The 12,228-nt window shown below is 49.1% G+C and overlaps 1 protein-coding gene across 1 annotated transcript; it reads right to left on the reverse strand.

The window, feature by feature from the left end:
- Nucleotides 1–434: 434 nt before the first annotated feature.
- Nucleotides 435–2,153, reverse strand: ARC (activity-regulated cytoskeleton-associated protein). The gene has a single exon (XM_009078330.1). The coding sequence runs from the start codon at nt 2,063–2,065 to the stop codon at nt 851–853; it is 1,215 nt and encodes a 404-aa protein (XP_009076578.1). The 5' UTR covers nt 2,066–2,153; the 3' UTR covers nt 435–850.
- Between the last annotated feature and the right edge of the window lie 10,075 nt (nt 2,154–12,228).

A 12,228-nucleotide genomic window follows, 5' to 3' on the forward strand; every position in this document is an offset into this window, starting at 1 on the left:
CAGTGAAATGAAAACCAGGAAAAATAATCCAGATTCTTAAAGCTTTCAGTTCCTGAAGTAATAGGATTTTTTTTCCTTCTTAAAGGATGAAATTTGCCTCTGCACTGCAGTGGCCTTGATTGGAGTGAGCAGAAACTACGACAAGAAGTAAACCAGTCAGAGCCTCCTGAGAGGAAACACATTAAAGCAGGTATTAGGTGCAGTGAAATGAAAACCAGGAAAAATAATCCAGATTCTTAAAGCTTTCAGTTCCTGAAGTAATAGGATTTTTTTTCCTTCTTAAAACAAAAAATAATCAAAAAACTTTAATTTAATCTTTTGGAGCAAGTAAGAGCAGGAAATTGCCAAGTGAACAGAAGCCCAGTGGTTAATTAGAAACAGGCAAGGGTCAAAAGAAAGCTGTAGCCTCAGGACAGGGACACCTCTGCAGAAGAGGGAGGAGAGAAGCATAAAGAGATCCAAATGGGTAGGAACCCTCAGCCAATTGCTGCACTCGTATGAAACCCTTGAAAGCCTCCAGTGCTAAGCAGCTGCTTCACAAGTTGGGAATTGTCTCGAGTTTCTTGTCAGGGATCTCATAAAATTGTCTGTTCCCCACAGCGGTGCAAGCAGGGGCTCCAGCACCACCGGATTGCATGGCTCAGGTGAGGTGGGCAACCACATCCTAAGGTGCCTCTTCCCCATCACCTCCCTCCCCCCACAAGCAAAGTTAATTCCTCTGCTCTGGGCTGTTGGACTGAGCACACCTCATGTCTCGTCTCAGCCAGAACCTCTCTCCAAGGAGAAGCTTCCTAAATACTCCCCTTTCTCCCTTTCACATAACCCAGACCACTGTCTTTCTTGGACAAGCTCATATGACAGTGGCTGGAGGGCTTGGGGGCTCAGGTTGAGTCCCATTGCTTGGCACAGGACTGGCAGTGGTTGAGGGAGGCACAGTCTCCACAGAATCTCCTGACTGAATCTCAGGGGTCCTCTGTGGGCTGGGCTCCTCAGAGTGCTCCATGTTGCCCTGGACCTCCTTCCCTCTTTGAATCAGCTGCTCTAAGGTCTTGGGCAAGGGGTAGCTCAAGAAGCGCTTGAGCTTGGGCTGGAGGGTGCCCACCACATACTGGATAATTTCCTCCTCATCTGCATCAACATAGAGGGTCTGGTACAAGTCTCTCTTGCGCCAAAGGAACTGATCCAGGGGCTCCCCCTCTTTCTGGGGCAAATCCAGCTCCCTTTTGATAGCATCCCTAGTCAGAGTTCCCTCGCTGTACTGCAGGAACTCCTTCTTGAACTCCACCCAGTTCTTGACAGAGTCCTGCTTGTATTCCCACCACTTTTTAGCTGGGCCATTCATGTGATTTTGGATCTGAGACAGCCAATACTCCTCTGTTCCACCCACCTGCTTTAAGTATTCCTCTAAGTGGCTCAAGAACTCCCGGGGATCCTCAAAGACCTGGGTCTCCACTGGGGAGGCTGGAGCATCCTCTGACACAGAGACCCACTGGTAGGAATCATGGCCCTGGGGGATGCTGGGCACCTCCCCAGGAGGAGGGGTCAGAGCATACATTTGGCTCATATCAAGGGCATAGTCATAGATCTCCCCCTCACTTGGCCTTATCTCTGGGCCTCCCACCCCAACAGACACTGTTTGCTTGCCTTGTTCCCCAGGGCAATATTTGCCTCCCATGGACTCCAGACGGTCTGCCCACTTTTCCAGACGGAAAAAGACCTCCTTCCAAACATTCATCTCTCTCTTGACCCACCTCTCCAGGTGGGCAATGGTTTCCTGGCATCTGGCCAGGCAGGCCTTGATGGATTTCTTCCATCTCTGGTTATCAGTTGGGACATGATCCTCCAAGTTGTTCTCTAACTTCCCCACTGACTTTTGCAAACCCTTCAGCTCCCGCTCCACCTGCTTGGAGACCTCAGTCAGGAGGTGCCTATGGGTCCTCCTGACATGCTCCAACATTTCTGCCCTGCATTTCCCTATCTGCAGGATCACATTGGGCTTGTTGGCAACTCCACGGTGCCCCTGGAAGGAGTGGATGCCAGCATTGGTGACATTATCCAGCTGCATGGCTCCAACCGTGCGAGTGGCAAACACAGAAAGAACTGGGAGAGTAGCCCTGACACTAGAGCTGGACCTCCAAATCCCCCACCACAAAACTTCCTGAAAGACACACAGAGACTTTCAAACCCCCCTCGAAAGGACTTTTGGACACAAACACAACCAAATCAGATATCACCGCAGAGCGAGCTGATCGGTCCCCGTGGATCCCAGAGAAGAGCTGGAGGCAAATTTCTCCCGGTGCCCAGCTGGAAATGCCGATGTCACTGCTCAGGGTGTCCCAGAGAGAGCCAGGATCCTCCAGGAACAAGGAGAGGAGTTGGCTAAGACGTCCAGTCCCGCACACGTGTCGCTCGTTCGCAGCTGAGAATCTTGCCAGGCGCAAAGTCCTCACTGGAGAAAAACACCCCGAGATGCACAAAGAAGCTGCTGCTAAAAAATCCAGGTGATTCCTCCTCTGGTAAACTTGGAGAGTCAGAAATGCTTTCACTAGAGATGCAAAGAGCTGCTTCTCTTCCCTGTCTGAACTGCCACTAGTCCAGGCTCTTCCATCTACTTATACTCCACAGGGCTCAACATGTGGGTGGTGCCCTGCCTCCTCTCACACTCTCAGCTCAGCGCTCATTGGAGGACAAGGGAAGCTGGTGGCTGTGGCAACCCAGATTTTGGCAGCCTCCCCTTGCTTCCCACCCCCTCGCACACGCCCCCAGACTCGACGCGAGAAGCACTTGAAAGGTGCTGGAGACAGTTGGATAGATGGATGAGTAATCCCACCTTCCGCCTCTCTCGGATTGCAGGAAAAGCTCTTATTCATTCCACAACTATTTACTCAGCAAGGTCATCATTAGTATGATTCCCCTGGCAGGATTCAGAGGGGGAGATGCGGAGGAATTCAGTGTGTCACACCAAGAGAGACACCCACGGTCCCCCACATACCCCCAAATGTGCACACACACACACACACACACAGAGCGAGCTCAATCCTAATGCAAATGCCTGGGAGTGCTGGGAAATCAACAGGGAAGGAAAGGAAAAGGAAAAGAAAAGGGCGGGGGGGGGGGGGGGGGGGGAGGAAACACTCAAAAGAGCCACTTCAGCACAAACTGGAGCACTCTGGACTTGCTAAAGCATTGGGAGGTGGGAGTTATCCCCATGGCTTAATTGCACCAGCCCCACCGCTATCTTGGGAATATTGGGAAAGGGAGGGGGTCGATATCCTGGTTTTTACATGGAATTAAATCCACCCATCAAAAGCCTGTGCCGTACTTAGCTTTGAATCAGATGCTTAATCAGGGAGCCAACCCACAAACGCAGATGAAGCTCCATTTGTTCTTTGCTCTTGACAAAGCAGGAAAAGCCAACCATAAAAGGAGTCTCCGGGTTTTACATAAACCAGAGATAAAGGATTCCCTAATCCGAAAGAGTTTCCCTGCCGGAACACCCTCAGAGAGGTGCTGAGGACATCGAGGGCTTCTCATCCTTTCCCAGTGCCAGTGGCCAGAGGCAGTGGGATGCTGATTCATCAGGAGCACCTAAAAAGGGGTTTCAAGCCTGGTGTGTGTGGGGGGGTGGGGAGGGTGGATTGCCTCCACTCGGAATTGGGGGCAGTGTGCCAAGGAGGATTAGGATGGATTCCTACTCCCACAGCTCCTGGTGGGAATGCAGTCACCCTGGGAGAGCAAAAAGGAGGTGAACAGTCTTTCAGTGAAGTCCTGATGAAAGGAGTGACCCCAAGCATTAAAGTAGAGTCCCCTTGGAGCAAAGCGCTGATAGTTAAACCGAAGGGCATAAGGGACAGAGGACAGAAGTCCCTTCCTTCCCTCCTATATCCATGTGGTGCAGGAAGGCACATCTCTGTTCCCTCCCAGGGGATGGCACATGGACAAACACCACTGCTGGACAGGGAACAGAAAGATTATTTAGGGCAGCAGTAAACTGACCTAGAGGGGCTGCATGGTTTGGTTGAAAGGGAGTTGTGACAGTGAGTGGGGAAGGGGACAAAAGCCTGAGGATGTAAATGCAGATTCCTAGTCCATCACACCCTCCCAGAGCCACTTCATCCACCCCATATATCACCATAGTGAGATGTTTGGTGTAAATTGAGTGGGGAAGAGGACAAAAGCCTGAGGGTGTAAATGCAGATTCCTAGTCCATCACACCCTCCCAGTGCCACTTCATGCCCCCACATATATCACCATAGTGAGATGTTTGCTAGCCACTTCATCCACCCCATATATCACCATAGTGAGATGTTTGCTCTCTGCCTTCCTTACTTCTCCTTTATCACCCAGTTTTCCTAAGCACAAGATTTTGGGGCATGTGTGTTTGTGTTCAGAAAAAGTCAAATGTCAATCATCTGAGGGTTTAGGACAGATCTGAAGCCTTTTATGCTACAGCCTTTGTACCCCAGAGATTCTGCCTCCAGCCTACATTTCCAGTCAGAGAGAACATGAATTGGGAGAGACTGTGGAGTCTTTGTATCTCTGGATTGGTGCCAAGATATTCTCCAGAAAGCTTTTCACTCAGGATCCCCAGAAATGGCCTGTAGGAGGTTGCTAGTGGATGGGGACAGGTTATAGACTTGTGAGCTAACCTGATTTCAACCTCACCTTGTCCCAGAGTCTGGGATGAACAGGCTATAAAACCTACTCCACCTAATATTCCCTTTCCAGCCCCTATTACATCTCTTTCCTTCTCCTTTACTTGGATTCGTCATCCTGAATGGCCTCATTTGGCACTTAGCCCTGGTTGTAGGATCTCAGGATTACTAAGGCTGGAAGGGACCTCAGGAGGTTTCTGGCTCAACCTCCTACTCTAAGCTGAGTCGGCTACTGGGTCAGCTCAGATGGTTCAGTTTTCAGCTATTGGAAACCCCAGGGATGGGCATTGCTCCAGCCTTTCTCCTCAGAGGGAAAAGCTTATTTCTTGTACCCACACTGAGTGTCTTGTTTGAATTTAGACCCAGTGTCTCTTGTCCTCTCACCTCCATGAAGATCCTAGTTCTATCTCCTTGATAACCTCCCCATAGGTATGGGACACTTTTAGGACCCCCAAAACCATCATCTCTCCAGGCTGGACAAGCCCTAGTCTCACAGCAGGCACCAGGCAGATGCTCTGGCTCTGGTCATCTGCATGGCCTGAACTCATTCCATTTGATCACTAAGAGCCCTAAAGCTGTTGCAGCAGCTAAATATGATCTAATATGTCCTGACTAGAGTGGGATAATCACTTCCATTGATCTCCTGGCTGTACTCCTGCTCCCACAGTCCAGGATACCTTTTTTGCTGCCAGGACACACTGCTAGATCATGCTCAACCTTCTGTCCCCCAGCACCCCCAGGTCCAGTCCTGCCAATCACTTGCTGCCAGGGACTCTTTCTTCTCAGGCACTGAATGAGTCCTTGCTGAATATCACCATGTTTCTCTTGGCTCTTTCCTCCAGCTTTTCCAGGTCTCTGGGTTAATCTCATTCAGCATCCTTTCACATCCTCCTAATCACTCTCCTCCTAATTCTGTGGAGGTGGTGGGGGAAAGAAGGAGAAGCGAGGAGGAATGGGGGTTTTCCTTCTGGACCTGCTGGGGAACGAGTTACTGATTGAGACATATGTGATAAGCATTTTCTTTGTATTTCTAATTAAAGTAAGGTGCGTGGGTAGAGGAGGAGGAGAGAGGGGAGCCGGAAGCAAAGGGAGGAGGGAGCTGTGGAGTGCTGGGAGGTGATGGAAAGAGGCAATTTGAGGCAGACAGACATGGAAGGACAAGGTCCATGGATGGGGCAGGATAGGGAGGAGGTTCTCATAGCCACAGCAGGTTTATCCCAAGGCTTCACAAAAAGACAAAATGACTTCTGTTTGAATTAGCTGCCTGGTGCCAGGGGAGCTGGCAATGAGGTGGATGGAGGAGACAGCAGGGCATAGAATCATAGAAATTTAGGGGGTGGAATGGACCTTACAGACCATCTAGTTCCAACCCACTGTGCCATGGGCAGGGTCACCTCTCCACTAGACCAGGTTTCTCAAGGCCTCATCCAGCCTGGCTTTGAACATCACCAGTGTTGGAGCAGCCACCACTTCCTTGGGTAACCTGGTCCTCATACGTTCCTCATGAGGTCCAAGACAAGAGTGGGGCAAGAAGAGCAGAAAGGAAGGTGGGAAAGCAGTATGAGGGTGATCAGGGAGCAGTTTCCAGAAGAGTAGAAGCAAGGAAAGAAGAGAAAATAGCAAAAGCCACATCTCAGAGCACAGCAGGGATGGTGTCAACGTGGGTTGTCTCCCTAGAGCTTCCTGAACAGTTTTAAACTACAGTAGATTGGGATGAGACCAAAAAAAAAAAAAATGAGGAGAGAGAAAGAGAAATGCCAACAGACTAATTAAAGGCAGCAAAAGGAGCATGTAGCAGTGAGCAGCAATGGAGAGCCCACTGTGGGGAGGGGGACCAGGCAAAAGGGACACTGAGTCACAGCCAGCACTGGCAGCTTCTCCAGTGCTGTCACAACAATGCTCTGCTGAGGACACGTTGCACCCAGAGCCTGGTGGCACTCACCCTTGGCACCTCCTCAGACTGTGAGCTTTCACTGCATCTCACCTTGGAGCAAATGTGTTGGGGTTTTGGGTGTTTTTGGGGTTGACATCCCTTTGCCACCTCATCTGGACAAGTGTTTAGCCCAGATCTACCTTATGGCAAGATATGTCACTCCTTGGAGCTAAGCTGTGAGCCAGATGAACCTGGTGGGTGAGTGAGAAGGGGGAGATCCCAGGGCTTGGGAAAGCTTCTGGTGCAGCTGATTTGTGCTGTCTTTTCATGGCATATGCTCTGAAGAGCTCTGCTAGATGCTGTATTACCCTCATGTGATGCCAAGGTCCCTCCCCAATTATGCATTGCCATGTGCATTTTGTTCCTTCTCAGAATCACTGCCTGGAGGACCCTGTCTTTCATCAAGGACTCTATCAAGTGCCTAAAATTAGAAGCCTGAAGGCTGGTGGGCAATTGATCCCATATTTTTGCAGGAACTAATATTTCCTAGTGGTAATCAAGGGATTTTCTGTGTTATCCTATATCTGCTGGGCTACATTTTTTCCTTTTCCTTCCAGAATTGTTTCTTCTACAAGAAAATAATAAACCACATTCCCTCCCTTCTGCCTCCACATCCTTTTAATCCCTATTGATTCCCCTCTAACTTCCCAGGCAAAGCTGCCCAATCATTTGTTTGGCAGCAAGCCCCTCAAGAAGGAAGTAAAATGAAGAGGAAACCAAGGAATTGAGCTTTGAAATTTATAAGAAAAGGGAAGAGAATAACACATTTAATTTGCACCATACGTCTCCATTCATCCATCTCCAACCCTGGAACAGTTTATTGCACTGAAACTGGCACTCACAGAACAAGAGTTTTGCATTGAAAACACACAGTTCACGTCAGTGGCTCTATTTATTGTTCCTGGACACCCATTGTCCCCCACCACTGGGGCCCACACGTCACTTACTGGGAGGGTGGGAAGCAAGTGGAAAACTGAGGACATCCTACTAGCCACATTAACCACAGTGATCATAATGACTGTTATTAATGCCACTCCTTCTGGTGCAGAGGAGCCTGCAAGTTCTTATTTCTTTTCATCTGGAGAGCCCTACTTAGTGGGGACGAGAGAATGCTTTGTTTTCAGCCTAAAAATATCTCCTGTGTTTTAAAATTCTCTTCTCTCCTTCTTTAATGAGATGTTTGTTATTTTCCTTTCCTCGCTGGGCAGAGGAAATGTTAATGAGCTTCTCTTTGTGCTGCTTTTTTCTTCCTCAGTCCTGCCTGAGGCTAAAGTAAGGAAGTCAAAGCAGCAGAATTTTTCACACTGTAGTGTTGGCTGTTATGACCCTCATGAGGTCAACACAGACATCTCCAAATGAACTTCATTTTCCTCCTGTCCACATCACTGATGAACTAGCACAGTACATTTGTTGCCATGTCAAAGGGCCTGATCATCCCTGGTTTGTGACACTTCATCTGTCACACAGTTTACAGCTGAATTTGGCCCACTTTTGGCCACACACTTGTGTCTTTGCCCACCTGCCTTCCTTTAGGGTGTCCCTCTCTGTGTTCTAGTAAAAGTGTCTGATTTTAGTGTTGTTTTACTCCCCCTCAGCAGCAAACACTAAGAATCACAGGTCTGCTAAATAAAGAAAAGCAGTAGGGTGGCTGTGAAGCTCCCAGCCCTGGTTCATCTCCTGGTGTGGCTTGGCTGACAGAGTCTCACCAGTCCAGGAGAGCTGTGCTCCTCATCATCAGCCAGGATTATGTGCCTATGCTGATCTACGGATCATCTGTGCTCTGTGGAGCCAGTCTCACTCTCCTCTGCATTTCTGGCTCTCATGTTCTCACCCCCAAGGCAGTGTGAGATGAGGTCAGTGCTGATGGTGAAGGAACACTGGGAGATCACAGCCACACAGGGAAAATGGAGCATTGTCCTTGTTGGTGGCATCAAACCATACTCTTGATCACATGGTGAGCCAAGGGAAGCTGTGCAGCTACTCAGATGATGAGGAGAGAGGGGTTCTGACTGCCTCCCTATAGCCTACCTGCTTCTGCATCTCAAGAACATCATGCTGTTCCCTTGGCTGAATCCATGATAAGCCTCTCTTCCACATTTCTCAGCACCTACATGGATTTTTCTTCCTGCACAAGTGCATGTGGAAAGGACTTTGGGAGTGGTGGGAGCCTTGTTTTCCATCAGTGAAGCTAAACTGGCTCATGGGAAGGTTTCCAAGCTGCAGACTCCCTGCTATGGGCTGTGGGGAGGAAGGAGCAATGGGATAGGCCATAAGAGAGAATAATACAGAATGTGGCTGCAGCCAGCAGCACTTCCACGGGGAATCAACCACAGCCCCTTTTTCCCAACAAATGACAAGGTCCTACCCCTGCTGTGAGTGGGAACAGCTCTGTTCCCATGTGGGGATATGCCAGAAGAAGCTAAGGCATTTTCAAACCTATCTAGGATTTGGCTGGAGGTGTCTTTGGTCAACACCTCAGTCAGATTTGAAGCCAAACTCTGCCTAATTTGGCATTACAGTTTCAACCCAGGTCTCCTCAGTGCTGGAACATTCCTAAAAGTAAAGGAAAAACTAAATGCATCCTTATAACTCATTTTGAGAACATTGTTTGTACCTCTCTGTAAACAGGAATGTGTCTGGCTCTTTGCAGTGAGCTCCGAAGGGCACCAAAGGGACACAGAGCCTTTCCCTGATTGCAGTGGGACATGAGGTTGCTGTTTCCAGCCTAATCTGTGTCTCCAGAGCTCTGTCAGTTCTCAGCTCTCACAGCCATCACCACTGTGAAGACAAACTAGGGCACAGCTCACCTATTTTTAGCAATTCTATCACTAAGTTGTGACTCTATTTACCTTTTTTCCCACTTTTCCCTTTTGCTTCTCCTTCTTCTAAGTTATTTCTCTTATCTTTGTCCCCTCTAAGCATTAACAAAGGATTTCCCCTAAGCATCCTTACTTTCTGTTCCTAATCTCTCCTAGCCACAGGGAGCCACAGCTGGAGCCAGGGCAGGAATTGTGTCCTCTTGGCTCAAGAAAACAACAGAGCAGCTGCCTCACATGGTAATGGGGAGTCTGCAGCTCTAATAACAGCAGGAGTAATGCTGGGTCACTCCTGAAGGGAAGGGAGCCTCATTCAGAGCATCCTCAGCCCAGCCTAATTCAACCAGTTTTTCCATTCCCATTATTTAAGTACCTGTAAATGAGAGATGGATAATTAGGGACAGCAGGGAAGCTCAGAGGAAGCAGGAGAGTGTGAAAAACAAGCAACAGACTCTACTAATTTGTTCTTTCCAAATCTATGAGGCCCCAAACATCACTAAAAGACATATTAGAACAGGGTTGGCAGGAGCTGGGGAGGGAGTTGCTGTGCAAAGCTCTCTAGGAGTTTTCCTTCCCCATAAAAGCCATCACAGCTCCTCAGTACATCACTTCCCCACACTGAACACAACTGCTTTGTGGTCTCAGGCAGGAGATCAGGGAATTCTATTATGGTTTGGGTTGGAAGAGACTTTCAAGACCATCCATTCCAATCCCCTGTCATGGACAGGGACACCTTCCACTAGCCCAGGTTTCTCCAAGCTCCATCCAACTTGGCCTTGAGCACTTCTAGGGATGGGGCAGACACAGTTTCTCTGGTCAATTTGTACCTCACCACCCTCTGAGTAAAGAATATCTTGGAGCAAAGCACTGCAGAGGCTTCATATCCCTGTTCTGGGAAAGGTCTGTATTTGGGAGATGTAGCAAACAAGGAGTTTAGGGAAAGGTGAACATCTAGGACCTATTTAAAGCTTGAGACTTGGATGGTCCATGCGGCAGGAGCTGCAGGTCCCACATGAGGTTCACCCTTTAAGTACAGAGGATTAAGAAGTACATGGCAGGGACAGAAGTGATTCTGACACCAATCTTTTAGTTGCTAGTGTTGTCCCAACATGACCATGGGAATTTATTCCATCTCCCTTCTTCTCATAGAGTTTGTGTCCTAATAGGGCTGGTCCCAACTGGAAAAAAAGATTACTGACAAGGAAATATTTGTGCCCACAGATCTTAGCAAGGTCAAGCCTTGGGGGAGGGAGAAAATAATAAAAGTAAACAAGGCGGGGAGAGAAGGAAAATAAAAAGTAAGAGAAAATAAAAATAGGAGGGGAAAAAAGAAGGGAAAAAGGAAAGGAAAAAGGAAATAAATAGGGAAAAAGAAAAAACAGAGGCTACAATGGTAGCCAGAGTTACTTCTGCCTGATTTTAGTGAAAGAACCATAAGGATTGACATGACCTGGGCAGGGATGATCCCACTGCAGGGTTCCAGGGATGAGCTAGGCACTGCTCCCTGTCTCCTGATTCCAGCCTGGCGGATGCTGGGGAGGCGGTGGCAGCTCACTCCCAGCACAATAGCAATGAGCTTTCTCCATGGAGCCTGGCAGGAATGTTGCAACAGGGAGAGGGAAGGATCTGGGGGGAGATGCAGGAGCATCTGGCCAACACATCCAGCCCTTCTCTGCTGATTGCCACTGATTCTCCCTTCTCCACACAGACTGTGACCTCCCCACTGAGCTGCTCAGAGAAACCTCAGCCCACGTCGTGGGGGAGGATGTGCTGTCCTGGATTTCCCACCTCTCTCCCCTATTTTCAGTTTTCTAGCAGTCTGGACTGCGGGGAGGAAGGGGAGGGAAAGGCAGCATCTCCATGTTAATGGGGTCCTTAAGGAGAAGCTGAGGTTAGTATCCATCCCTGCTGCTACCTGGAGGAGCCGTGAGCCATCCCTGAATGAGACACCGAGGTGGGTGGGAGTGTGGGGGAGAAGGGGTGAGTGGGCAGAGGGATTGGGGTGCACAAAGGGATGAGTAGTGTGTGTTGGGGGATCTGCCGCACGCTCCTGCCTCTCCCCCACCTGCCTGTGAGCAGGGAAGGGAGGCAGATGCCCGATGAGATTCCCAGGGGGGTGAAAATGAGCCATGGCAGCACCTCCAGGGAATTGTTAAAATAGGGATGCTGTGGGCTTGGCTCCCCAAATGTGGTGCCTGATCTGGGGGATTATAACCATTTATTCTCCTCCTTAGGCTCTGCATCAGGGAGGGGGAGAGAGTCCTTGCAGTGCTGCTTTGCTCAGAGCCAAGAAGGCTCTCTGAAGTAATCATACAATCCTAGAATGGTTTGGGTTGGAAGGAACCTTAAAGATCATCTCACTCCAACCCCCTTGCCATGTGCAGGGACACCTTCTGCCAGACCAGGTTGCTCAGAATGATGCTTAGGGAGCTTAAGGAGGGGGAAACTGTAAGATTTAGAGCTTTATGGCCCCCACAATGAGCACATGCAAATACTTCCTTCCCATCCACTGCTTTCTCTCCAAAATCCTCAAACTCCCTCCCCAAATATTATGAGGGCAACACAATCTCATCAGGGTTCCCCAGGGTTTCATCCAGTGGTCGTACAGGAGTTACTGAACATCAAACCTCTCTACCCAAAGCTCTAGTTTGGGGATGAGGTGGGAAAAGGGTCTTAAAATCATACCCAAAGCTCTAGTTTGGGGGTGAGGTGGGAAAAGGGTCTTAAAATCATGTTTATCACTTACATAGACTCATAGAATCATTGGAAAAGGCCTTTTAAATCGCTGGCACAGGTAGCCCAGAGCAGTTGTGGCTGCCCCATC

The sequence above is a fragment of the Acanthisitta chloris genome, unplaced genomic scaffold (assembly GCF_000695815.1).
Source record: "Acanthisitta chloris isolate BGI_N310 unplaced genomic scaffold, ASM69581v1 scaffold1867, whole genome shotgun sequence".
Classification (NCBI taxonomy): domain Eukaryota; kingdom Metazoa; phylum Chordata; class Aves; order Passeriformes; family Acanthisittidae; genus Acanthisitta; species Acanthisitta chloris.

Excerpts from the sequence above, each read along its gene's own strand:
- ARC (XM_009078330.1), bottom strand. The coding sequence starts at position 2,065 with ATGCAGCTGGATAATGTCACCAATGCTGGCATCCACTCCTTCCAGGGG.